This window comes from Leptopilina heterotoma, unplaced genomic scaffold, assembly GCF_015476425.1.
Source record: "Leptopilina heterotoma isolate Lh14 unplaced genomic scaffold, ASM1547642v1 Lhet_325, whole genome shotgun sequence".
Lineage (NCBI taxonomy): Eukaryota > Metazoa > Arthropoda > Insecta > Hymenoptera > Figitidae > Leptopilina > Leptopilina heterotoma.
This window is the reverse complement of record NW_025111019.1, coordinates 1,034,877-1,062,404: the sequence shown is the minus strand read 5'-3', so window position 1 is coordinate 1,062,404 and position 27,528 is coordinate 1,034,877. Positions and strand designations below refer to the sequence as shown.

At 26.2% G+C, this 27,528-nt stretch overlaps 3 protein-coding genes across 4 annotated transcripts; 2 read left to right on the top strand and 1 right to left on the bottom strand.

The window, feature by feature from the left end:
- The first annotated feature begins 81 nt into the window (after positions 1 to 81).
- Positions 82 to 4,792, top strand: LOC122504880 (succinate dehydrogenase [ubiquinone] iron-sulfur subunit, mitochondrial). Its single transcript, XM_043616203.1, has 7 exons — positions 82 to 252; positions 1,135 to 1,265; positions 1,412 to 1,555; positions 1,804 to 1,999; positions 2,308 to 2,409; positions 3,844 to 3,966; positions 4,407 to 4,792. The coding sequence occupies exons 1-7, from the start codon at positions 208 to 210 to the stop codon at positions 4,506 to 4,508; spliced, it is 843 nt and encodes a 280-aa protein (XP_043472138.1). The 5' UTR covers positions 82 to 207; the 3' UTR covers positions 4,509 to 4,792.
- A 451-nt stretch (positions 4,793 to 5,243) lies between these two features.
- On the bottom strand, positions 5,244 to 18,023 carry LOC122504912 (nitric oxide synthase, salivary gland). The gene is made up of 25 exons (XM_043616244.1): positions 17,913 to 18,023; positions 16,990 to 17,390; positions 14,324 to 14,460; positions 14,072 to 14,234; positions 13,692 to 13,783; positions 13,224 to 13,365; positions 12,810 to 12,949; positions 12,478 to 12,652; positions 11,972 to 12,073; positions 11,319 to 11,513; positions 11,129 to 11,226; positions 10,877 to 11,021; positions 10,660 to 10,764; positions 10,211 to 10,275; positions 9,984 to 10,127; positions 9,634 to 9,808; positions 8,886 to 9,015; positions 8,433 to 8,511; positions 7,842 to 8,205; positions 7,441 to 7,651; positions 7,278 to 7,365; positions 6,582 to 6,709; positions 6,366 to 6,508; positions 5,965 to 6,156; positions 5,244 to 5,648 (listed from the first exon to the last, which is right to left on the bottom strand). The coding sequence occupies exons 2-25, from the start codon at positions 17,089 to 17,091 to the stop codon at positions 5,541 to 5,543; spliced, it is 3,423 nt and encodes a 1,140-aa protein (XP_043472179.1). The 5' UTR covers positions 17,092 to 17,390; positions 17,913 to 18,023; the 3' UTR covers positions 5,244 to 5,540.
- A 1,981-nt stretch (positions 18,024 to 20,004) lies between these two features.
- Positions 20,005 to 27,009, top strand: LOC122504906 (putative leucine-rich repeat-containing protein DDB_G0290503). Of its 2 annotated transcripts, XM_043616235.1 has the most exons (12): positions 20,005 to 20,152; positions 20,332 to 20,435; positions 20,983 to 21,146; positions 21,778 to 21,968; positions 22,567 to 22,708; positions 22,800 to 22,893; positions 23,104 to 23,243; positions 23,473 to 23,542; positions 23,693 to 23,989; positions 24,364 to 24,744; positions 25,996 to 26,145; positions 26,552 to 27,009. In XM_043616235.1, exons 2-12 carry the CDS (start codon positions 20,385 to 20,387, stop codon positions 26,732 to 26,734), a joined length of 1,863 nt encoding a protein of 620 aa, XP_043472170.1. In that variant the 5' UTR covers positions 20,005 to 20,152; positions 20,332 to 20,384; the 3' UTR covers positions 26,735 to 27,009. The 2 variants fall into 2 exon arrangements, with proteins under 2 accessions (XP_043472170.1, XP_043472169.1); XM_043616234.1 differs by having other exon boundaries at positions 20,005 to 20,435.
- Positions 27,010 to 27,528: the final 519 nt, after the last annotated feature.

The following is a 27,528-nucleotide window of genomic DNA, read 5'->3' as shown; positions in this document are numbered from 1 at the left end:
CCGGCGCTGAATCTGTTTTTCGAAATTCCCGCCAGATGGCGCGGTTTCGATTAATCGAATCTAATCGATTCACATCTCACAGCTGATTCGAGTGTTGAAAAGAAATTTTTTTTACAATTTTTAATTCGTTACATAATTAAATAACAAGAAAATATTGTCGTTTTTAGTTTTTAAAAAAAAGAAAGAAGTGAATAGTGTTACGCAAAGATGGCGAACATTGTCCCGCAAACGTGCAGAAATGCATTAAAACAAGTGAGTATTTAAATTCATTGTCAAGTTGATTTTTTGTTTTATTATTAATTGCATTTTGACAATTAAATTTTTCAATATGGCTGTCATTGGAAATAATTTAAATTTCTTTTTATAGTAAAAAAGGGGAATTATTACTTAAAAGATTTTCTTTCCATTCATTATACTTATTATTTATGCTATTGTTTGTATTTGTTTTTGTTTGCTGGAATTTTAACAATGTGTCTTTTTTCCACATTATAATAATATAATGTTGGGGCATAACCTCGATTTTGTTTCGTTATTTTGTGCAATTTTGAAAAATATATGACATAAACAGTCGCAATTTTAATTACATAATATTTTTATTTTTAGTTGTTAATTATTCTCTAAATTTTCGAAATGTTTCTCATTTTTTTCTTTTACGAGTTAAAATTTGTCTTTTCGAGTTTTTTATTTTCTTGAAACTCGATTCTTTTTCAATTTATTACTATTATTGGTTTAGTTCTTTATTTTGTTTGGTATTTTCTCGTTTCTTTTCAATTTTTTTTTTAATTTTTAGTTTTTCCTCATTTTTTTTCATAATTCGGACCAAATTTTGATTTTATTTTCTAAAAATATTAACTGAAAATAAGATCACAAAATGACAATAATAATCAGATTTTCAATTATTAAATATCGAAGGACGATAAAGATATTTATTAATACTAAAAATATTAATTATAATAATATTATTATTATTAATAATAATATTAATTATAATATTATATTTAAATAATATTTAATATTAATTATTAATTTAACTATTAACAATGTTTAAAAATATAAATAATATTAATTAATATTTTCTTTTGGAAAAAATAAAAATTAAAAATAATTATAATCAAACAATTAAAAAAAATTTAGGTTCGAGCATTGCACGTGTCAGCGGGACAGAGCGCAGAGGCGAGATTGAAGACATTTTCAATTTATCGCTGGAATCCTGACAAGCCTGATGAAAAACCTTACATGAAAGAGTATAAGGTTGATTTAAATACGTAAGTTCACTTTTTTTTTAGCTCTTAAGTCAAGAAAATTATTAAATTTTTCTAAACTAAAAAAATTCAGGATTAAATAGGAATAATTTTTTTTTTTTTTTTAAGGAATATATTTAAATAATATATTTTTTTTTTGAATTTCACAGATGTGGTCCGATGGTTTTGGACGCGTTGATTAAAATAAAGAACGAAATTGATCCAACCCTAACGTTTCGACGATCGTGCCGTGAAGGAATTTGCGGATCTTGCGCCATGAATATTGGAGGATCGAATACTCTCGCATGTATCAGGTTACAAAATTAATATTTTTCTTTATAAAAACAAAAATTTAAAAATAAATTTAAAAAAAAAATGAAAATAAAGAGAATAAAATAAAAAAATAAATAAAAAAAATGAAAATAAAAAGAATAAAATGAAAAAATAAATAAAAAAATGAAAATAAAGAGAATACAATGAAAAATAATTGATTTAAAACATTTAAAATATTATTATATATTTAAATTGTATCTAATTTGAAAATTGTAATTTTTTGTAACAGCAAAATTGAGTCGGACTTGAACAGTGCGAGTAAGATTTATCCATTGCCGCACATGTACATCGTTAAGGATTTAGTGCCGGATATGACGAATTTTTACAATCAGTATCGCAATATTGAACCTTGGCTACAACGTTCCGATGCAAAGAAAGAATCGACGCAACAATACCTTCAAAGTACGGACGATCGTCAGAAATTGGTTAGTTATCACTAAATCAACAAAATTTTTCCCAAAAATCGCACAGACACCGAGTATTAAAATCATTCGAACCTAAAATAAAAATTGCTGCGTGCAAGCCGCATACGCTATTTTTTTCGCCATTGATATGAAAAAGTGAAACATTTTGCAAAATTTAAAAGAATAAATTTAAAAAACGAAAAAAATGCAGCAAAAATCAACAATTGTTGTAAAAAAACTCTATACGGCAATTTACTTTCTTGTAATGAATAAATAATTCTAATTCGTAATGAATAAAAAAAGAAAAATAACATTTTGCGTTTTTTTAGGATGGATTATATGAATGCATATTGTGCGCATGTTGCAGTACTTCCTGTCCATCTTATTGGTGGAATGGAGACAAATATCTAGGTCCTGCCGTTCTAATGCAGGTAATTTTTCCCTCTCGTTTTTATTAGTCATGAATATTAGATTCTTAAATTTAAACTCAAAAAAAATTTTATTCAGAAATTCCGAAAAATATAAAAAAAATCAATATTCAAATATTTATGAAGGAAAAATAATGAATTAATAAAAATTTCACAGAAATTCTATTCAATTATTTTCATAAATAATAAAATTCTATATATAGGTTTTCAATTATTTTTATAAATAATAAAACTCATTGTAGAATTTCAATTATTTTCAATACAATTTAAAATGAAATTTCTCGAAAAATGTAATTATTCTTAAAAATTTTTATTAAAATTCGTCGAAAGAATTTAATTTATATTATATATTTTTAAAAACTTTAATGAATTTCTTCCCAAGAATTCAATTATTTTCATAAATAATAAAATTCTTGTCAGGAATTCAATTATTTTTAGAAATTTTAATAAATTTCTTCCCAAGAATTAAATTATTTTCATATATAATAAAATTCTTGTCAGGTAATCAATTATTTTTTTTAGAATTATGTAATTGAATTTTGAAAAAGTTTCAAATTATAATCTTTGAAAGTTTTTGAATGTTTCCTACTTTTTCAAAGAAATTTTTTCAAAAATTATTAAAAATAATTAATTTAAAGAAGAATTTTAGTTTAATTTCAAAATAGTTTGAATTTTAATGTTTTGAAGAATTTTAATTCCTATGAAAAAATAATGATTAAATATTTATTTAAAAAATTTTCTCAGCACAAAAAATTATTTTTGAATTCCTATTATTGTATTTTTTGAAAAATCGTAACTAAAAATTTAGAAAGTTTTACAAAAAAAAAAAAATTTTTTTTTACGAAAAGTTTTACAAAAAATTTTTCTATATTAAATAATTAACAATTATCGTTGAATTTTAATAAAAATTGTTTAAAAAAAAGAATTGCAGCTAAATTTTTGAAAAATAATTAAAAAGGAAATTAAAATCTTTTTAACATGTTAATTGCCGTAAAAGTATAATATTTAAATGTTTATTAAAAAAAAAATATTTTTTTTTCCTTTCAAAATTATTAAATTTTTGAACAATTTTATTCGAAATTTCATTGAAATAAATTTTATAATTGGAAGAATTTAATTTTATTACTTTTAAAAATTGTTTTGAAGTATAATCGTATTTTTAAAGAATTGTATTTCGAAAATTAATTTTTTTTTAAATATTTGTTACATTCCTTTATTAATTTTATTAATTAAATAAATTTTTGTTAACTCTGAATTAAATTCTTTTATTAATTAATAAAAAAAATTTCGTTCAGTTTTAGTCGAATTCTTTTATTATTTATTAACATAAATTTTTATTAGTCTTGAAAACTTTAACTTTAACTTTTAATTAAATTTTGTTATTAAATGAAATAAATTTCAATTGCTAATTTTAATTAAATTTTATTATTGTTTTAGGCTTACAGATGGATTATCGATTCCCGTGACACCCAATCCGACAAACGTTTAGAAAAACTGAGGGATCCCTTCTCCGTATTTCGATGCCATACAATTATGAATTGTACCCGAACTTGTCCCAAGGTATGTTTTCATTTAAAAATCAAAATAAATTTTCGTTTTAACGATTTTCCAATATTTTCCAAAAAAAAATTATCCAAATTCGGCAAAAAGTAGAATTTTTAAAAAACGATGTAAGAGAATTAAGAGTTAAAAAAATGCGACCTTAGTTTTTTTTTACACTAAAAACGAAAATAAGTAGTTATAGTGAAAATAGTATTTTTTTTGTCAATACGTGAAAAAATCGAAATAGTCGCATTTTTTCAAATAAGTCGAAAAACTTTTATTTTTTGAAAATAGTCCGAAAAAAATTAAATTTACAATAATCCGAGGTCAATTTATTCTTAATAAAATTCTTAAAAATAATTTTCAAAATCGAAAAAAGCAAGTTTTGTCAAATTTCACTGAAATAAATAAAAATAATAATAAATTAATAAATAAATAAAATAATAAAAAACTTCCAGGGCTTGAATCCCGGAAAAGCAATTGCGGAGATAAAAAAATTGTTGGGCAACGTTATCCAGAAACCAGCACCTGGTCTCAATACAACTGCTCTTCAAAGTTAAACAGAGAGAAAAAAAAAGTAAATAGGAAACGAAAAAGACTCGAAAAATAGTAATTGTTCTTTTTTCTTCTCATAGTCGACGAGTCATTTGCAATACTTACAAGAAACTACAATATTTACAAATCGAATTCTTTTTCTAAAAATTTATCAGTTAATCAATTTCTTTGTTTTTGATTTCAATTTACTATTTGTTATACGAAACAGACGTTTCGTTATAATTATATATTTTTTAGAACACATTGTAAAGAATGTATTTATAAAATACAATCGAAGAAAACAAATTTATTCATTATGGTCATTTATTTAGTACGAAATTTTCAATAATAACGCGAAATACAGATTTTTTTATATATATATATTACTATAATAATATAGAAATTTTTTAAAACGTAGAATCATTGAGAGGAGGAATTTTCTTTAATTGCGAGAAATATTTGATTTTAATTTTTTTCACCCTTTAATTCGAGTTATGTTTCCTTGGAGATATATTAAAATTTAAATTGAAATTAATTAGCTAATTGAGAAATTAGTGTCACTAATTGCCAAAATTAGTTAATTAATACGAATTATTATTATATTATAATTATCATTATTATAATTATAATATTAATATTATTATTATTATTAATATTGTAATTATAATATTATTAATGTTATTATAATTATAATATTATTATTGTTATTATAATTATAATATTATTATTATTATTAATATTGTAATTATAATATTATTGTTGTTACTATTATTATAATTATAATATTGTTATTATTATTATAATTACATTATTTTTTTTATTAATATTAATATTCGAAATGGAAATTTCATGAATATACAATATACAACACTGATTATTTTCTTTGACAGGAAAAAAGTTTTTCAGATTTTACTTTAGCATTTTTATTATTAATCTGGTTAATGATGGATTCGTTTCGATATGCACTCAAAAGAAATATTTCGTTTTGATTATTTTATTATTGTTTTGTCGTGCGAAAGGCCTTGAAAATTGTTTTTTTTTCTTCAGTTAGGAGAAATTTAAGGCTCGGAGGCCATTCGAATTCTCGCCGTTTCCCTCGATTTATTGTGAATTTCCGCAGTGCGCAGTGTTATGCCGAAGATGTCCTCATGATATCTGTTTTCGTCCTGGTAAGTAAACAAAAATTTTTTCAATTGCTTCGTGAAATTTTAAATTTTAAGGATTATTATTGTTATCAGCCGTCTGGAATTTAATTGTGTGAATGTTTTTTTGAATTTTGTTTGATACCTTTGATACATCTTTTATTATTTGCGTTATAATTGAAACTCTACTTGTATAGACTACAAATAGTCTCTTATCAAGTGTATTTTCGTTTTTAAATTAAATAAACGACAGAGATACATTTGTGTCCTTTTCTATCTCATGCAGCTCGTTAGGGAACGATTTTCGCGAAGCTATTCTGCGTTGGTCTTAAATACTCACCCTCAAGGAAAGCATGTAGGTTTCCACTTCCTTGTCCATCATTTGACCGTGCGTTTGGATAATTTGCTTCAGAGTCTGATAGACGTCTTCGGCCATTGTGCAATCGCCACAAACGTAAAAGTGCCCCCGACGATGAACCAACATATCGTAAATTTGTGACGCCTCCGCTTGAATACAATCCTGAACATAGGTCTGCGAAAAAGGAATTAATATTCATTACCAAAAACGTTAAAGTTATAACAAAATTACTGTAGTACTTTATTATTATTATTATTATTATTATTATTATTATTATTATTATTATTATTATTATTATTATTATTATTATTATTATTATTATTATAAAGTACTACAGTAATTTTGGAAGTAATTAAAAGCAAGAGGACAGAAATCGAAAAAACCTTCTTCTCCCCATCTTCTCGGGACAGAGCGAGAAACACTTTGTCAAGTACTCCGGATTCTAACATTTCCTTCTTCTCCTGCCTGTAGAGATCAAGATCATTTTTCCTACATCCGAAGAAGAGCCATATCTTTCCGAAATCGTCTGTGAAAATAAATGATCAAAATAGTAAAATTTCTCCAGGGTTTAAAGGGCAAATTTTGACTTCAATACACACCAGTGTCTTGTATTTTCATCTGAGCCAATCGATGATGCCAAAATCCTCTAAACGGCGCGATTCCAGTTCCGGGACCCACAAGAATCATCGGCGCTTTTGTATCGACAGGCATGTAAAAGTTGGGCGCACTGTCCCAAAAAGGAAAGAAATTATTTTTTTAAACAATGAAGAAAGTTACCAGAGTTTTGGGATTTGTCATCAGAAATGCATTGCATTTTTAAAATGTTCGTCGCAGTTCGCACTAACCGAACGTTGTTGTAAGCGAAAAAATAGATCGCATTTTGTACGAATTAAATCAAGAACTTAAAAAATCTGTAATTTTCGTTTGTTTTTCATATACTTTTAGTTCATTATAACTGCGAATAATATTGTGAAGTCGAGACATGGCACTTTTTAATTTCGTAGTCATCGTAACTACAATGGACGAATGTACTTAGTAAATTTGCAGCCGTTAAGGCAAGGGATGAATTAGACTCTCCTGCTTCTAATCTTCGAATTATAACACTTTTCTCTTCAATTGAAAAAGTTTCTTAGGTGTTGATATTTCGGGTGTTATTAGCGAAGTTTCTCAATTGATAGTCAAGACGAAACTGATTTAATAATTTAATTAACTGAAATAACGAAAAGTACAACTTTGCCTGTTTATAAATAAACAAATGACTTTTCGGTTTGAAGAAGAAAAGAAACAATTCTTACCTGCGTACGAAGACGTACAACGGTTCGCCGTCGGAAATTTCGCTTAAATAATTAGACGCTACTCCGTAATGTACTGGACCTGAACCACCTAAAATTTACAAATTGGAAAGTGAATGAAACATACTCAAAAATACCCTAAAAATAAGAGAGAACTTTTCGGTACCTTGTGTTTTGTATTGAACAACAGCGACGGTTAGGTGAATTTGCCCTTCGTGGACCATCGGCGACGAGGAAATGCTGTAAAATCTCGGCTGAAGCGGAGTTAGATGAAGCACAAGAACCGGAGCGTTGGGTTTAACCGACGGAAATTCTTCCAACGCTTCCAGAAGATTCGGAAAATTCCAGTGTCTCCAATCTTCATAGGCGGACGAATCCTGAAAGTGTTTCAAGAAAATTTTCATTATTTCAATAAGGGAACTCTACCGAAAAAATAGTTCTTTCCAGTGTTTCAAAATTCGTCATCAGAAAAAAGCGATCCTCCTTCTTTTGTTCTTGAAACTGTTGCTCGAGGAGGACCTCGAAGTCCTCCTCGAGCAACAGTTTCAAGAACAAAAAAAAAAATACCGTTGCCAGGAGATTGAGTCGAGCCTGCTCCTTCAAATTAGTAGCAATTGAGGCGAAATAACGAAGAAGATTCGGCGACGGCGGTGTCGTGATGTCCAGGAATCGAGTGAGCAAAGTTCTCAATGTATTGGGTAAGTAACGATCGTGTGGCAGCCAACTTTTCACAATTCCATTCGGCGTGTGCGATTGCTTCTGCATTTGCAATTCAATCGGAACGTCCGCCTCAAAAGGCGAGTCTAAACGCTTCAAAATACCTTCGACGAGCTCCTGTCGATTGCAGGCGAACACTCCCAAATGATCGCCGGGCTTGTAGATTATTTCCATACTCGCCAAATCGTCCAATTCCAAGAGGAGCGTCTTTCCCCTATCATAGGAAGCGAATCTTCAATTAAAAATCCATAGCGAAATTAAATCATTAACCCTCTGCTGCTACTAAGTTATCCCCACTCTATTAACGTAACTTCCATCGTCATTTTGAACCTCTAATGGGAAACCAGGTGTCCAAAATGACGATTTTTGACGATAACGGTCGTTAGCATCAGCAGAGGGTTAATTTTCTTGTAATTTTATTATTAAACGTATGGAAATTACCCTGAATGAATACTGCTTAGGTTCGTCTTTCGAAGCATATTGCAGGTAGTGACGTTTCTATTGTGGCATTTACTCAATGCTGAAAGAGACAATTTTCTTATTACAAAAAATCCGCTGAGCAAAAAAAAACAATGTTCGTTGGTTCCAAAAACGTTTTCAGAACGTTTCATTGTCCGCCAAGTTCCAAAAGTGTTCCAAAAACATTTTACGAACATGGACGTTTAAATAATATTCTAGAACCTTATTCGGCAGACATGAAACGTTTTAAAAGCTTTACAAGAACGTTTTTGGAATGATCATAGTTTTTTTGCCCAGAAGGCAGTTGTAGTTTTCAGTAAAGAATAATTTTGCCATTTTGCAAAAATTCGATTGTGTAAATTACAAATACTTTTTTTGTTCTGACGCCTTGTGTTAACGAACAGTCAACTGGCAAAGGGGAAATGGAATACGAACCTTTTGCTAACGGTTGGGGATCAGCTTCGACAAATCGAACCGTAGAAGCGGAAACCGCATCCGCACCCAGGGAGAGTGCAACTTCCAGTAGAGTTTCGTCATCGTCGAGACAAAATGTTTCACATGCCACCTGAAATTAAAGAGTAATTGCAACAATTTTTATTAAAGAGAACAAGAAACATAGACGCGCACAACGCGCACCCAAGAAAATTCGCCTAAGTAAAAAATGTTAAGTTATGTTCCTAATATTTTTAGGAGTGAAAAAATATAGAATAAACATAACCTACAATTCTTTGCTTCTTTCTTTCTTCGGAACGCGTCTCACAAATGAAAAGGAAAATATTACAAAAATAGGAAAAGCAAATAAAAGATAGAAAATGAACTAAACTTTTGTAATGTATCGCATGCCATCTGAAAATAGAAAATGAATAAAATTAAAAGTGGAAGATAAATTAAAAATGTAAGTTAAGAAAATAAAGAATTTATTAACCCTCTGCTGATGCTAATGGCCGTTATCGTCAAAAAACCTGGTGGCGACTATGGGACTAACGTTCTATGATGATAGAGTGTCGATAGATTATTATCATCAGCAGAGGGTTAAAAATGAAATTTAATAAAAGATTAATTAAAAATTGAATAATTGGTGAAGAGAATAAGAAAAAAGATGTAAAATTCCAAAGGTGTGACCTATGTCACCTTTAGAAGAAGGGAAAAAGAAAATTTGAAATTCGGCGAAATTTATATTAACCGCAAAAGTGTCGTGGGCCCATTTTCTGAAAGCCTGTTCCTGTCCGCACATTTCGTCGCCCTGGGCCAATCGCAGCAGTCGCTCTCCTCCCAATTCGCCCAGGAGATTATCCACATAACGTCCGAAGGCGCAAAAATTCGGATAGGCGGAGGATCCTAGAGCAAAGACTGCAAATCTGAAAATAAATACATTATAGTTTTCATTAAATCGGTTTTAATATTAGTTAAAATTAGCTCGAGTTAATTATGATTGGTTAGATTTAACAGAATGTTAATTGATGATTGGACAATCGTTAATACAGAGTTATAACTCTGGGTAAATGACAAAAACACAAATATTGAATAACTCACCTAACATTGCTGAGGGCGCCGAAAGTATCATCAACTTGCGAATCAGTAGTGGAGCCTCTTAGTGAATCCAAACGATCTAATTTTTTTAAATTCCCCACCTCAGTTTGACTGTTGGCCTTTATAAACGACTTTGAAGTGGTGAGGCTAAAAATTGATATTGTTTATTAAATATCTTTTGTACCTGATGACGCAAATGTAAACTTTATATTTACTGAAATAATTCTTACTTCAATTTGTCGCTATTTGTGTAAGTTTCGTTCATCTTCATGGCGTATAAATTTTGCGCGAATGCCTGAAAATTTTTTTTTCGTGTTAAATTTACTAATTATTGTGACTTGCTCCGTAGAAAGGTACCTAAGAAGCAAACTATCTTAAGTTTATGTTTGCATTGAAGAAAGAAGAAGAACGTTATGTTTGTATCATTTTTACCTTACAATTAAAAGGTAAAGACCAACGCACAATAGTTTCGCGAACGAGGCGCATGAGATAGAGAAGGACACAAATATATCTCTGTCCTTTTCTAACTCATGCTTTGGATTCGCGTAGCAATTGTGCCTAGGCCTTAAAGGAAAAAAAGATTATAAACATAACCTCAAATTTTTTGCTTCTTCGAAGCGCGTCACTTATTATGATTGAAATTTAAAAAAACGATATAAAAATGAAGTTTTAGTTAGACCTCGCCATTCTCCGGAGGATCGCCGTTTCCGAAAGTGGAAGTCACCACCAGGAGAAGAGCTTCGTGTTCAATATTGCTGATGTCGTAGTCCGACATGCTTAATACCTGCGTGACAATTTAGAAATTAGTTCAAAAACCACAGGAATAGAAAGGTAAATTTTGTAATTACTATAATTTTAATAGTTTATCCGAGCGGCGAAAATTTTTAATCCCCTACCTGCGAGTGAAAAGCGTGACCAAGAAGTTCACCAAGTTTCTCCGCGTACATTTGCGATGTCCCAGTTTCAGTGGCAAATAATACCGTAGCCTTTATTCGTCTCGAAAGTGCGCGACCAAATAATTTCGACGTAAATTTTACTGCCCTGAAAAGAATTTTTCTCAATTTAAAAATTTTTTATATTTTAATTAAACTTGACGAAAACTCCATTCCAGCGGCTCTGGGCCATGTGTTTATTATATGAGAGTGTACCTGGCAATTTGTTTGAAGTGAAATTTCCTTCTTGGTTTCTTGGAAATACATCTTTTGTCTCTCCCCTTCTTCCAAATGTGCGTCTTCCAAGCGGGATCCTGTAATTTTGTTTATTTTTCGTCAATTTCTCCCCTTGACGCTATTTAAAAATTAATTAATAAAAAAGAAAATCGAAAAAGCGTTATTAAACCTGCGCATCGTATGATGGCTTTAAATGATACAGCGCCATCTCCTGGTGGAAGACAGGAGTCGCCGAACCGGACACTGGAGGAACTATCCAGACCCAATCCGCCGGGCATCCATTTCTCAATCTCATTTCATTTTCATAGTGTTTCATAAAAGATTCCGATGCGGTGTGATGATCGACGATTGTCACATTTTTCATCTGGAAAACAATTTTTCGTAAAATAATATTGTAAAGTTGATAAAAATCAGCGTCGTGTGTTCATTAAACTAAACTGAAATAGAGTTCGACCAAACTCTAGTTCAGTTTAGTTTAATGAACCGTAGCGACTTTTCTCCCCATTTATTTTGTCCGGGGATTTCCCTATCTTTGTGCGTAATCTGACGGACAAGTATAGACAGCTCTTAAGGCCTCTTTACAATTTTGCAACTACAGGCAACTGCTTATATGCTGTCCCTCCGGTTCGTACACTTTTTCCAAAACCGCGTCTCATTTCTATCACAATCTTATTAGTTCGTGACTAAAATGATAAATATTTTCGCCACGAATTAATAACACAATGGTAGAACTAGAAATTACAAGGATTTCAAAAAGTGTAAGCAAACCGGAAGGACAGCATATAAAGCAGTTACCTGTATTTTCAAAGAATTTATTCCTACCTGAAAACTGTGAAGAACTGCAACGTTAGCTTCAATCATGGCTTTATCTTTCCAAAGAGATATTGGTGTTCGTGTGTCCAAACCCATATGCGTTGCTATTGTCTAGAAAAAAACTTATTGTTCTTCATTTACTTTTTAAATATTTTCCTACATTTTCAAAATTTTTTTTCCTTTACAATCTTGCTTAGAATTCGAAATTTGTACCGCTCCGCGACAATGAAAAAAACCTAAAGAAGCCTAAAGAATCCTTTAACATCCGAAAATTTTAGGTTATGTCTGCCTGTTTTTACTTTGCAATAAAAAGATTCGATTTTGATTGTTTGTCCTTTTCTAACTCATTCTTTGCGTCAGCGAACCAATTGTGAATTAGCCTTAAATTTCCGAAAATATTAAGTTAATGTTTGTGCCACTTTTTTCTTTTCTTTTACCTTTTGTTGCGGAGCGTAACATTTGTAAATTTGTAACTTTTGACAATTGAATAGAAGAATTTTAATTTTTATAAATACCTCCGTTAAATTGTATCGTCCCATGTCGCAAAGATCGCGAGCCCCAATTTCCGTGCTCATGTACCAGCCATTAAATGGCGCCGCTGTAAATTCCAATCCTCCGCAATCGAAAACCATTCCTGAAACTGCTGGCACCGCGTACCATTTGAGTCCTAATTTTTCAAACCATTCGTATCTGAAAAAAAATAATGGCCCAAAGTAATTTTCATTCTTTAAGATTTTTGTCAGAAATAGTTATTTATAAATAGTTATTTAAATCCTAATTTACAGAAAAATTCTAATTTGTTAAAAGTTTTATTCTCCCCCCTCCCTTTTTTAAAAATTTAACTCACGTTGGATGAATAAGCGGGACCTCAAGAATTAATTCGCCGGGAATATCAAACCATTCGGGATCGTGTCCATTTGCCGATAGAACCAATGGCAGCACGTCAAATTTCGTCCTTGGGCCTTTCCATCCTAATTTCAGACATAGCTATAGGGATAACAATAATTATTACGTATTTTGTTAATTTTATTCAATTTTTAGCGATTTTCCTAAAGGAAATAATTTTCAGTAGAGTCCTAAGCTGAATTCGCGAACGAAATGCATGAGATAGAAAAGGATAGAGATGTATTTGTGTCCTTTTCTACCCCACGTTCCTCGGGGATTCCCCCTTGATTTCTAGGAATTTTAAGGCCCATGCACAATAGATTCGCGACTTTCCCGAAGCTATTGCGTTTTAAGTGGTTTTAAATAACAATTTTACCTCAGTGAACTCGAGATTTACTGGATCGCCAATAATCGTTCCATCCTCCAATTTATAGGCCGCGTAGCTTATTAATTGTTGATTCCACACGCGAAAGTCGTGTTTTCCATCGGTTCGTTGTGGGAAAATTGTTATCGCCGATCTTCAAAATTATTCAAGTATATTTTTTTTATTAATAAATATTTTTTTAAATTATAATTTAAATAGTTTCTATATTTATATTTATTTATATTTCTATATATTTCAAGGCCTAAGCACAACTGCTTTGCGAAAGTCGTTCGAGAACGCGAAGCATGAGTTAGAAAAGGACAGAGATATATATATATATATATATATATATATATATATATATATATATATATATATATATATATTTGTGTCCTTTTCTATCTCATGGGTCTCGTTCGGAAACGACTCTCGCGAACCAATTCTGCATTGGCCTTTATTTTTTAACGTGGATTCATTTACCTAATGTTTCCTTTATTTGTGCTGTATTTTATGTGATTGCAAAGTGCCTCGAACATTCCACTTGTTGTTGTCACGTAACGACAATCGAATACCTTTTCAAATTCAAAAATAAACAATCATTTTTTGATAAAAATTGACAATCACCCAAAATTTTACTTTTTATTTAATAATCCAAAAGTTTTTAAAAAAAAAACTCGGGTGATTTTCTATCGCGGTTTCAATATTAAAATGGGACGCAACGCACTGAAGAAAGATAACTTTTTCGTTCGGAAAGTGACAAACATAACCTTAAAATTTTTTGCTCCTTAGGTATCTTTCTTCAGAGGGCGTCATAAGTCTACTACTATTTTATTATTAGAATAAAGAAACTTGAAAATTACTTGTAGCTTGGACCACTGAATTCTTCCAATGCATCGCGCGGCATTTCGCCAAGCTAATTTTGCGCCAAAAACAAGTTCCGTTTCCGTCAACTGATAAGTGCCGAGCGCCATTACTTCTTTTTGCACGCACTCCCATCTTGACTTATGTGCATCGCTGCTTAATCTATAGATAAAAAATATATCAAAAGTTATTTATAATAATAGGTAAATTATTTTAGATAATAAATAAGTTTTTAAAAAAATAAAAATTACCTTCTGATGGATGTAAAATACTGTTCCAAAAAGTCTTTGGCGTGATTTAATATTTCGTCCTTGCTTCGTGGTTCAGTTCCATGAAATGGAAGTGCCATAACGCTTCCCATACAAACATGACTGGAACATAGGGTTTTCTGCAAAGAAGCAAAAAGAAAACTCTAATTAATTTATAATTACATTAACAATATTATCAGTTGGAACCTCACTTATCTTGTAGTCTAAGAATTAACCACGAAATTTAATTTTAATTGTTATAAAACAATAGGGTGTGCGAATAATTGGTAAAATATAGGAAGTTAACTTTAAGGCCGGTTTACAATTAGCTTATTATGAAAGGGAATTGATGAATTGACCTTTAAAAAAGCTAATTGTGAACTATGAATTAGGCTTAAGAAATTTTTAAAAACGACATAGTGTAATTGTTGAATGAGAAAGAGAAGGATAAAGATATACTTTGTCCTTTTCTAGATAAAGACAGACGATATTTCTATCCTTTTCTCTCTCGTTACAAAAAATTTCTGTTATTTTTACATAACCTAAAAGTGAATTTAACTAATAATTAGTTATTTTTGATTAATACTTAATTATTTTTAATTAATAATTAGTTATATTTTTAATTAATAATTAGTTATTTTTAATTAATAATTAATTATTTTTAATTAATAATTAGTTATTTTTAATTAATTCAAATTCATAGAGCAGACTATAATTGAAAACCATATAAATAAAAAATAAAAGATATATAATAAAAGTAAAAATAAATAAATAGTGATTGTTTCGTAATAATTTGTTAACATTTATTTTTTAATCGAAGAAATTTCTCGTTAACCTTTAAGTAGAAAATTATCGTATATATTCTTTTTTTTTTTTAATTCAAACATTAATGTCCGTTTAGATTATTATAAATTTACAATAATATTATACACTTTACTATAAATAAAAATAATTATTTTTCAGTAAAAATTGAGAAAAAAAAATAGAAATTAATTCCGCAGACAAAAAATTGTCACGGGGGGTTGTTTAAAAACAATAGGAATATTTTAAATCCTAATTCTTGAATAGACTTTAATGACGACCTTTACAATAATTATACACAGTGACCCAATTTCGAAAATATCTCTTCTATTTAACATTCAAACTTTGCAAAGAATGCAATTTTGAGAATTCTTTAAAAAAAATCAATATACCAGGTATTTTTCGGAAAATAAAAATATTTATTGATTAAATTGATTATTGTATGTAAAAGTTTTTTTTAATTTTCGTATTTTAATATTATATTTTTGTTAGTATTTATATAATGATTAATAAATTTTTAATAATATTATTATTGTCAATAATAATTGGATATGGTATTAATATTCAAATTTAGAAAATGAAAATTATTTTAGTGTTAATACTAAAAATTAGAGAATAAAAATATTATTTTTGATATTAATAGTACTAAAAATTAGTAAATGAACATTATTTTAGCATTGATAGTAAAAATAAGAAAATATCCCTAAATTTAAATTACGCAGTAAATTTTACTAATTAATTGTAATTTCTACTAATTCATTAGCAAAATTTACTAATTTAATTAATTTACTAATTTTAATTGGTAAATTTTTTACTACATTTAATTAGTAAAGTTTTTAACATCTTTTCACTAATTACGAATTGACTGATCAACACTTTTAACATCTTTTATTTAATTAGTAAATCTGGGAAGAAAAAAATGTTTGGTATCAATACTAAAATTAACGAATAAAAATTATTTTAGCATTACTACTAAAAATAAGAAAATAACTCTCTAAATTTGAATTAATAAAAATGTTTACTAATTTGAATCAGTTACTGAAATTTGGATTTTGAATTAGTAAATTTTACTAAAAATAGTAATTTCTATTTATTTATTAGTAAAATTTTCAAAGTTTATTAATTTACTAATTTTAATTAGTAAAATTTATTAATTTAATTAATTTACCAGTTTTAATTAGTAAAATTTACTAATGTAATTAATTTACTATTTTTAATTAGTAAATTTTACTAAAAAATCGTCATTTCTACTAATTTATTAGTAAAATTGATTAATTTAATTAATTTACTAATTTCAATTAGTAAATATGACTAAAAATAGTAATGTGTACTGATTTATTGGTAAAATTTACTAATTTAATTAATTTACTAATTTTAATTTGTAAATTTGACTAAAAAATATTAATGTCTACTAATTTATAAGAATATTTACTAATTTAATTGATTACTAATTTTAATTTGTAAATTTGACTAAAAAATATTAATTTCTACTAATTTATTGGTAAATTTTACTAATTCAAATTTAAGGGCATTTGAACCTTGATGACGTCACACATGCTTTGCACAATCTGTAACGTCATCAAGGTTCAAATGCCCTTAAGGAAAAATTTTTTCTGCTATTGTTGCTAAAATTCGAAAATAAAAATTTCTTTGGCATTAATGCTAAAATTAGAAAATAATGTTTATTTTATTAGTAATTAAAATTGATTTTCATACTAAAACACAAAAATTAGAAAAATAAATATCAATTTGCAAAAATTAAAATATTTTCTATAAATAATACTCGATAAAAATTATTATTTAAAAAATCAAAAAAAAAAAAAATTTACTCACTATTTTCGTGTTAAAAAATTATTTATTTAACTCACCACTGCACTTTTTGGATGAAGTGAATCGAATGCCTCGGTTTTATAGATAAGATTCCTTAATTTTGTGGGTTTTTTTATTGACGCAGGTTCGTGGTCCTTCATATTTGTTGATTATTAATATTATTTTATAATAAACTAGAGATTAATATTCGAAAAAAGAAAATTTAGTCAATAGTATATTTTTCAACGATTCTCTTCTCTGTCTCGAAAAGTATGTGTGACTATGTTTCACGAATTTCCATCGACGACTAGTTTGCGAGAAATAATTTTCTTCGTTCGTGGATCTACAGCATCCTGCCCTCTCACCTATATGTAAGCTCCTCGCGACTCCGCAATTGTTCCAAAAGAGGGGTATTCACACACTGGATCGACAATTCCCAGAACCCAGGGCTCATCCCCCTCTGTTTATCGAAAAGAAAATTAATTAAAAACAAATTATTATTTCCAAATTTGCGCTTTGGAAAATCGTTTTCTGATAATTTAATCGGAAAACAAAAATAAAAATTTATTTTTTTTATTATAGAAAAAAGTTGAGAAAACGAGTGGAAAAAAAATTAGAAAAAGAAATCCAGAAGAAAAATTTTTTATTATTAATAATTAATTAATTATATTAATTATAATATATTATTTTATTTTTATTATAATTTATTCATTATTAATTATTAATTATTATTTATTATTCATTATTTACTATTATTTAATTATATACTTTTAGTAGTTATTTATTATATTTTCCTTCATAAATATTAATAATAATTATTTGCAATTATTTTTTTAACATGACTGTACTTTTAGGAAGTGGACGTTTCCTTTGACTTTTGGACTCGACTGGACTTTTCTAAGAAAAAATATTTGTAGAAAAACCGTTAAAAAATAAAAAATTGCGATAGTAAATAAAATTTTTGAATAGAAACTTTGCTTACTGGCTTTAAAGTAAAAATTACTATTTTTACAATAATAATTACTATTTTTACATCAAAAATTACTATTTTTACAATAAAAATGTTGTGTTTACTCTGCCAATATGCAGGTGAGAGAAAAAAAATGTCATAAATACTACTTTTGATAAAGGAAATATTGATTGATATTGTGAGACGTGTGAGACGCTCCTGAGGGAAGATCAGAAAGCGCAACATCCTGAATGACACTTGTCTTGCGCAGTGCAAATGAGGATCCATTGATTTACACAAATATATATACCTACATACATATATTAATACTAAAACCTAAATAATAATTTTCCGGGAATGAAATTGCAAAATTCCTTTGTTTATTTTCATTTCAATTATATTCCATTTTCTCCCCCTCTTTGTCCCCTTTGTATAAACACCTGTTGTGTTATTATTCACTTTCCCATGAAAAAACAGTAATTTCCGATATAACGATTGATTACTTGCTATTTATTTTTTCAATTATTTTCTACTCTGAAACTATTAGAAATCAACGATAAGTGAGATTTCTCTCACGAATAATATTTTTTTTTTTTATTTTTATTTGTGACGCGCTGCGAAGAAAGAGAAAAGAGGCAAACATTTTGAGGTTAGGTTTTAATAAACAATTCAAGGAATTCAAGCAAGTTTGAATTCTGATTCTTAAAATATTCGCAGATAAAAATTATTATTTTACAGAATTAAAAAAGAATTCTTTATTTAAATAGAAAGGGTAAAAAAAAAGATATCAAACATAACCTAAAAAATTTTTGCAACTTTTCTTCGAAGCGCGTCCGGTTTTTTTTTCACAAAAAAGCTCAAAGTTTTGTTTTTAAATGTCCGGTGAGACAATTGAACGAACAAAAAATGATATTTTTTGAGGAAAAAAGAAAGGGGGGGGGGAGAGATCGGTTTGTTTTATTTTGACCAATTTTGCAAAACAAATAGTAAATGAAAAATATGTTACACTTTGATTTTTTAGATAAGATTATATGTAGCTTTTGAAATGAGATAGAAAAGCGCGTGACAGTCATGAGACAACCTTACGTTGATAAATAATTGTTGTCTTATGAGGTCATCGTGCCTCTTACTTATATTTTTCTGATACAGACAATTATAATTATTAAAATTATATTTTAACCTCGATTTTAACGCTTTTTTCTGTTTTACTTTCAATTAATTATAACTTTTGCCATGAATTGTAATTTATAACCTTTTTGTGCATATTTAATTGTATACCTGAACATATTTTATTTAGTTTGATCATTTTTATCGAATGTGCTATTGTGGACAATACCCTTAACGTTCTCTTTTCATGAGACAGTAAAGGACAGACGATATTTCTGTCCTTTTCTTTCCTATTTCGTATTGGCAATTATAGGCATGCGCAGAATGAAACTTCTAAATTATGTGTTTTAATTTTTACCTTAGAGAGAGAAGAATAGAAATATTTTCTCTTCTTTTCTGGAAAGAGACAAACGATGTTTCTATCCATCTTTCTCTCATTTAGGGCCGGTTCCACAATTGTGTTAACCAGAGTTTAACTTTTAAAAAAATTTATTCTGCATATGGCTTTTAATAATTTTGATGATTGTGTTTAGGTCTAAATATTTCTGAAATGATTAATTAAATTGACGCTTTGGATATTGATTATACACCCTGATGCTTTGATGTTGTACTTCCGGTTTGACGGCGTTTTTAAAGGTCGTGACACATCTATCAAATTGTTGTTAGTTCGTGACGTAAGTTCGTTCATATACGTCATGAAGTTACTAAATTTTGGTAGATATGTAACGACTTTTTTAAATTATCTCAAAACCGGAAGGACAGCATCAAAACACAAGGGTGTATTTTTTATCTTTAATTTTTAATTATCTTTAATATTTAATTATCTTTACCTTGAGTTATTTGAGCAATGAATGTAATAAGAAAGATAGAAGTACAAAAACGCAAAAAGTCGCGTTAAAACGGAAAATTGTAAACATAGCCTAAGTTTTCTCACTCTTCACTCACCCATCCCTGCCTATATGCATCGTATCAATTTCCCCACCCTGAATATATCCTCACTTCACTCTGAACAGAAAGCCGTCTGAATTGTCTGAAACTGTGAATTCTGAAAGTTTATGAAGAATTTTCGAAATCAAAAACATAAAACAAAAGAAAAACATTATTAAATTATAACTTGTTTAAAGTACACACGTGATTGTTAGTTTCCTAAATCGACAGTAATAATTGTAAATGAGTGAAATTTCTCTATACAATCCATTGAGTTTTTCTCGTTTTTGTCGATCACTCCACATGTTTTGTTTCCCGTCTTTTCTTCTTTTACTTTCGCAAAATATTTAGTGTTACATTAGAAGCGTTAAAAATAATATTCGTGGTAAATTAAAAATCGTTCATTTTCTATTCTTAGGGAAAAAAATTACAAAAGGAAAACATTCACATTTTGTAGAATACACAAGAAATATGTCAGCGGAATTTCTTTCAACGTCGCAAATTATGCTTCCGATGGAAAAGGTAAATATTTTTACAATCAATTATTTTTTATTTTATTTATTATTATTTTTTGTGAAGAGACTCTTGTATAAACCCCGTGGGATTAATAATACATTTAATCCCTAGGGATTAAAAATCGAGTGTTAAATTACATTCCAAAATTTATTTTTACTTATTTTTATTTTGTCATTTATTTTTATATAATAACTTCTACTTTGTGAATAAATAAATAAAATAAAAATTATTTGCCTTCTATTTCAATGTAAAGTATTTTATTTACAAAAATATCCTTTTACTATTTTCTATAAATAAATAAATAAAATAAATTTAATATAATTATCAAATAATATTGAAAAGTTTTTTATTTAGTTTGAATTTTCTCAGAATTATTTATATTTTATTTTTTATATTCTCCAATTTGTTTATAATTTTATTACTTAACTTTATTGATTATTTACTTAATTTATAATTCGTTTATTTTTGCTTCACATTCTTTTTTTTCTAAGTAAAGAAAAAGTAAATTCTCGCAAAAATTTTTTTTACTGTAAAATTGAATAAAATTTTCAAGATTGACGACGAGTCAATTGCCGAGGATGAAATGAAGCATCGAACTGATTTGATGAAAGCGGAGAATCTTCATTGGCAAACAATTTACGAGGACGAGAAGAAACGTCTCGATGAGCTCATGAAATGCAAGGATTACAAGAAGCAACAACATTTTTTCAAAACCGAGCAAGTATCCATATTTAAAAAATAAATCGTTAAAAAATAATCGTGTTTATTATTAATTGTAATTAATAAGTTTTTCTATTAAATTATATTAAAATTATTCATAGAAAATTAAATTCTTTTAAACAATTTTATTAGAGTTTTTGTAAATAATTACATTTTTTTTTTTTTTTGAAGAAGAAGAAGAATTTAATTAAATTTCGTAAAAATAATTTAATTTTATAAGAATTGTCTTGAATATAATTGAATTTTTTCTATAGAAATTTTATTAAAATTGTATCTGAAAATAATTGAATTTCTCAGAAGATTTTTATTATTAGAAAAAATAATTGAATTCTTGCCAAGAATTTCACAATTTATAAAAATGATTAGTTTCGAAGAATTTTATCAGAATTTGTTAAAAATAATTGAATTTTTATTAAAAACGCTTGAAAATAATTGAATTTAAATAATATTTTTAAAAATAATTGTATTCTTTGGAGAAATTTTTATTAAAATTGTATTGAAAATAATTGAATTCCTTTGTAGAATTTTATTATTTATACGAAAATATTTTAATTCTTGCGAAGAATTTTCTTATTTTTGAAAATAAATAGAGTTTATAATACTAAAATAATTAATTTGATTTTCTCAGATTCACAAAGTTGAACGACTACATAGAAAATTTAAAACAAGACGTGACTGTTATTAACGAACAATACAATTTTCATGGAGAAAAATTTGCTCTTGTTGTTAAACATCAGGACCAAGTTTTTGAATTATTGGCAGCAATCAAAGAGAAAGATGTAAAAATAAATAAATTTCACTCGGACAATAGAGGAGAAGGTATTGGCCTTTTTTTCTTTTTGAATCTTTTTGATAAAAATTTAATTTTCTTTTTCTTATTTTAACACGAAGAAAATAAAATTCAAAAATTAAAATTATTGATTTATTTTAATTCATTCATTCATTCAATTTAATTTCGCTTTGATAATAAAGTAAAAAAAGAAGTTTTTCCCTTTTTTTTCTACATTTCGAATAAAAATTGAATTTTCTTTTTCTTATTAAGAAATTAAATGTAAAAATTAAAATTCATAATTTAAACTTAATTTCGCTTGAATAACAAAGTTTTTCGCTTTTCTATTTTTGATCTATTTCATCTTTTTAGTAAAAAAATAAAAACTTTTTCTTATTTTCAATTAAAAGGAATAAAATTTTAAACATTATAATTCATTCAATAAATTCATTGTTTTTGTCAATTTATATAAATTATTATTTATTTTTTATTTTGAAAGCGAAAGCAAAGAAAAAGTGAAATTAATAAGTTATTATTTTTTTAAAGTGAAAGAAAAAAAGTGAAATATGTAGAGAAAATTGAAAATATGAGAAATATTCGATTGTTTATTAATTTTTAACATTTATTTATTTATTTATTTATTTACAGAACAAAGTTGGAGTGAAATTCGTTCTCGAAGGGATTCGATTGAAAATGAAATTTTTCAACTTGAAAATTTATTGATTGAGAAAAGGTGTAAAAATAGTGAATATGAGAACTTTCAAGTGGAACTGAAAGAAGAAGAGGACAAGTAATTAAACAAAAACGTTTAGAAAGAAACAATTTTTCTGGTTTAAATTTAATTAATGTTTGTTTTTTTTTTCTATTTTCCCTCCGTAAAGAAAATTGGAGATCGAAAACGTTTTGAAAGGAAAGAGGAAGGAAAAAAGTGATCTCGATGATATTAATTCGAAAGAGAAGGAAAATCATGAGAACGTGAGTCAAATTTGATCGTTAAAAATTTCATTAAATAATAATTTCTTATTATTTATTTATATAAATAATTTTCAAACAAAACTTGGAAGTTTTCTATTAAAAATTTCTTTTAAAAAATTATTCTATTAAATTTTTTTCTATTAAAAAATTATTCTTTGAATTTTTTTCTATTAAAAAATTATTCTTTGCATTTTTTTCTATTTACTGAAGCTGCATGGACTTAAGAAGCAAATTGAAGATCTGAATTTAAAAATAGCGGAAAAAAAGAAACGAGAAGTGGAAATGAAGGAATTGGAGAAATTTTTGAAAACTTTAGAAGATCAAAGGAAATCAAAATTGGACGATGAACAGTAAGTTATTTAAATTAAAAATATTTTCTCTTCAATTTTCTTTAAAATAAAAAATTTTCAAATATTTTTCAATTTTAAAAGAAAATTTGTAAAATATCTCAATTTATTGCAGGAAGTTTTATTCTAAATTAATTAATTTAATTTAATTTAAAATAATAAAATCAATAAATAATAAAAAATAAATTTATATTTAAAAATTTTAATTAATTTAATTATTTTATTTTTATAGAAGAATTCAAGCCGAACAAACGGCGGAACTTGCAAAATTCGAAAAATTACTAGAAACTTCCGTTGAAAAGGCAAGAAAATTAAAATTATCTTATTTTTATTATAATTTTAATTAATTTTATTATTTTTTTTTTATTATTTTTATTATTAATAATGAAAATAATAATAATGACAAAATTGTTATTATTATAAACTGTTGAAAATTTAAATTTTCGTTCCAGTTGGAAAATTGCGAGAAAAATTACGAAGAAGTTTGCAAAACAAATGATTTGCCCTTAATTAGTTTTAAAGAAATCGAAGAGTCGAAAATTGAAGAGATTCTCAAGAATTATGAGGAAAATAATAATAAAAAAATTATTGAACTCGAAGAATCAGTTAAAGAATTGGATAATTTGCGTCAATTTTCAGAGGAAGAACATTTACAGAAACAAAAGGATTTGAAAGAAGCGGAAAATCTTTTACAAGAGAGGAAAAATAAAATCGAAGAAGATAAACGAATTATTGAGGAAAAGCGAGAGGTAAACATTTTTATTTTCTTCCTTTTTGCTTCAAAAGTAAATAATCAATTGACTAAAAAATTTCATTTCTTTTTTTTTCTTTGAGACAATTTTTTCTCTTTCGAAGTTTTCTTTTTTAAAATTTTCTTGTTAAAATTTTTTTTTATTTTTTCTTTGGGACAAATTTTTCTTTTTCAATATAATTTCTTTTTTTCTTTTTTTTTTAAAGTTTTCGTGTTAAAGAAAAAAGTTTTTTTTCGTTAGGAAAAAAAACAAGTTTTGTGTTTAAAAAAATAGTTTCCTTCTTTTTTTCTTAAAAGGAAAAACAATTTTTCTTTTTCTTATATTGCAAAAAGAAATTAATTTCTAATTATTTTAATTTTTCGAATAAACAGAAAATAAAGGAGATGAGAGAAAAAATTACGAAGCAAATGCAAGAAAAGCAGGGAAATTTACAGCTTCAGGAGAATGGACAAAAGAAAAAGAATGAATTGGAGAGTAAAATTGAGGAATTAAAGAACGAAAACTATCAGGAGACGGAGAAAATTGGATTATTGGAAAATATGAAAAAAGACAGTTTAGAAGTGGCGCAACACGTTGAGGATGCATTGAAAGTTCGTAAAAATTTAATCGCCGAGGAAACTGAATTGAAAGAAACAACAGAGGAAAAATTAAAATTCATTGAAAATAGTATTGTCAATGAAACCAGGGAATTTAATGATTCGACTCTTGCACTCGAGACGGAAATTCAAGGGAATGCTAAGAATATTGCTCAGGTGTGCAAACATTTTCTTTTTCATTTTTCTCTTATTAACAAAAAATTTCCCTTTTTCTTTTCATTTGTTTTTAATTTAAAAAAAACTTTCTTTATTTTTTCAATTTTTCTTTTGTAACAAAATTTTTTTTAAATTCTTGTTTTAATTTGTTTCTAATTTTAAAAAATTTAATTGTTTTACTTTTTTTTATAACAAAAATTTTCTCTTTTTGTTTTAATTTAATTTTTATTTAAAAAACACTTTATTTTTTCAATTTTTCTTGTTTAAATTTGTTTTAAATTTAAAAAAAAACTTTCTTTACTTTTTCTAATTTTTCTCTTATAAAAAAATTTTTCTCAAATTTTTGTTTTAATTTGTTTTTCATTTCAAAAAGCTTTCTTTTTTGTAACAAAAATTTTCTAAAATTCTAATTTTCTAAAATAAATTATTTTAATTTGTTTTTAAATTAAAAAACTTTCTTTATTTTAAAAATTCTTTTGTAACAAAAATTTTCTAAAATAAATTATTTTAATTTGTTTTTAAATTAAAGAACTTTCTTTACTTTTTAAAATTTTTCTTTTGTAACAAAAATTTTCTAAAATTCTTGTTTTAATTTGTTTTTAATTTAAAAAACACTTAATTTTTTCAATTTTTCTCTAAAAACAAAAATGTTCTCAAATTCTTGTTTAAATTTGTTTTTAAGTTAAAAAAAACTTTCTTTATTTTTCAGTTTTTTTTTAAATGAAAGAAATTTAAAATCTTTTTTTGATTATTAAAATATTTTTTAATTCTTTTTTTAAATTTAAAGAACAAAAAAATTTTTCAATTGATTCTTTAAAATTTTGTTTTCTTTTTTTTAATTGTTTTTTATTTGTTTTATGATTTTTTAAAATTATTTTTAATTTGTTTTAATTGTTTTTAATTTGTTTTAATTATTTTTAATTAATTTAAATTGTTTTTAATTTGTTTTAATTGTTTTTAATTAATTTGAATTGTTTTTAATTTGTTTTAATTGATTTTAATTTTTTAATTGGTTTTAATTGTTTTCCATTTGTTGAAATGGTTTTTTTTTTTAAACATATTTTTCCTCTATTATTTTTTTTAATTAAAAATGTTTCGCAGAAAGAAATTATACGCTTCTTTTGTATGAATAAAATTTATTTCTATTTATTTCTTAACAAAAGAGAAAAATGCGCTTTAATTAGAAAATTGATATTTTATTTTTTGAAAATAAAAGATAGAAGTAGTAAATTTAAATAATTTGTCATTTAGATGAAGCGTGAAATAAAGAAACGTGACGATAAGGAAATGAAGAAAGAACGAGCGCTTCGAGAGAAATTGAAAAAATTGCAGGAGGAGGTGAAAAAAATTAAAGCTCAGAATCAAAAGAAAAAAGACGAGTACAAATTTGATGAAATGGAGGTAATTAATAATTTATTCATTATTTATATTATATTTATATTTTTTTTAATATTTATTTACATTTTTAATTATTTTTTTTACTTTTTTCTTTTTTTATTTTTTCTTTCATTTTTTCCACAACTTTTCCTATTTTTTACCAACTTTTCTTTTTTTATTCATTTTTTCCCTTTTTTTTGGTATTATTTTTTGTTCATTTTTACTATTATTATTAATATTATTCTTGTTTTTCTTTATTTAATTTTTTTTATTAATGTTTTTTATTTTAATTTGCGATTGTTTTTTTATATTTAATTTTTTTATTATTATTAATTATTTTTAGTTGTTTTTTATTTCACTTTTGTGATTCTTATTTTTTCTCTGTAAATTTATTTGATAAAAAAAGTCCCGTGGAAAATTATGTTCGCAGGCGAATTTAATGGAAGAAACTAAAATCGATAGTCTAAAATCAATTTTAAAACCATTATCAGCGACGAATAAAATGGAAATTCCGCTTGAATCGAAATCGCCAAGAAAAGTTCAATTTGACATTGAATCGGACGAATCAACTCTCTCACAATTTCCATTAACACAAAGGCGACCATCGCCTTAAAAAAAACTGCTTTTCTCTTTTTTCGTATTTATTTCTTCTTTTCATTTTCTCATAAATTGAATTTCTATTTTATTTTAATTTTTTTTAAAACATTTAAACAATTATCTTGAAATTTTTTTTTTAAATTATATATTAAAACAAAACTGTTTAAAAAATAATTCTCAAAAAATATGTTAATATAAAACTGAACTTAATTTTAGTCAATTAAATTGATTGAAAAGAATATCTCAATTAATGTAAAATTTAATTTAATTTCAGTCAATTAAATTGATTGGAAAAAATATCCTAATGTAAAACTGAACTAAATTTCAGTCAATTAAATTGATTGAAAAAAATTGAATTATTATAATTTTTTCTAAAGAAAAGTTAAGTCTTAAGTTTATTATTAACGGGACTTGAAATGAATAAAATTAGAAATTAATAAAATAATTTTTTATTGTTTCAACTTTCTTAAATTATTGTAATAAATTTCTTTAATTTTCTTACGATTTAATTATAAAATCACATTATTTAATTAACATATTAATTAGTTAACTGTACATTTAATTGAACATCATTTGAAATCAAAGGAATTTTCAGTAAAAATTTATTGTTTCACAATTTTTTTTTGGTTTTTTAAATTTAATTATTCTTTTCTGAAATAAATATTTTTATATTGAACATGATTTATTTTTTTCAAAATTTTTAAAAAAACTCGAGTTAAAAACAAAATCTGATTGTGCGAAATTCTATGAATTTCTAATTTTTCATTTTTTTCAAACAAAATTTCCACTTTTTCGAGATTTAAAAAAACT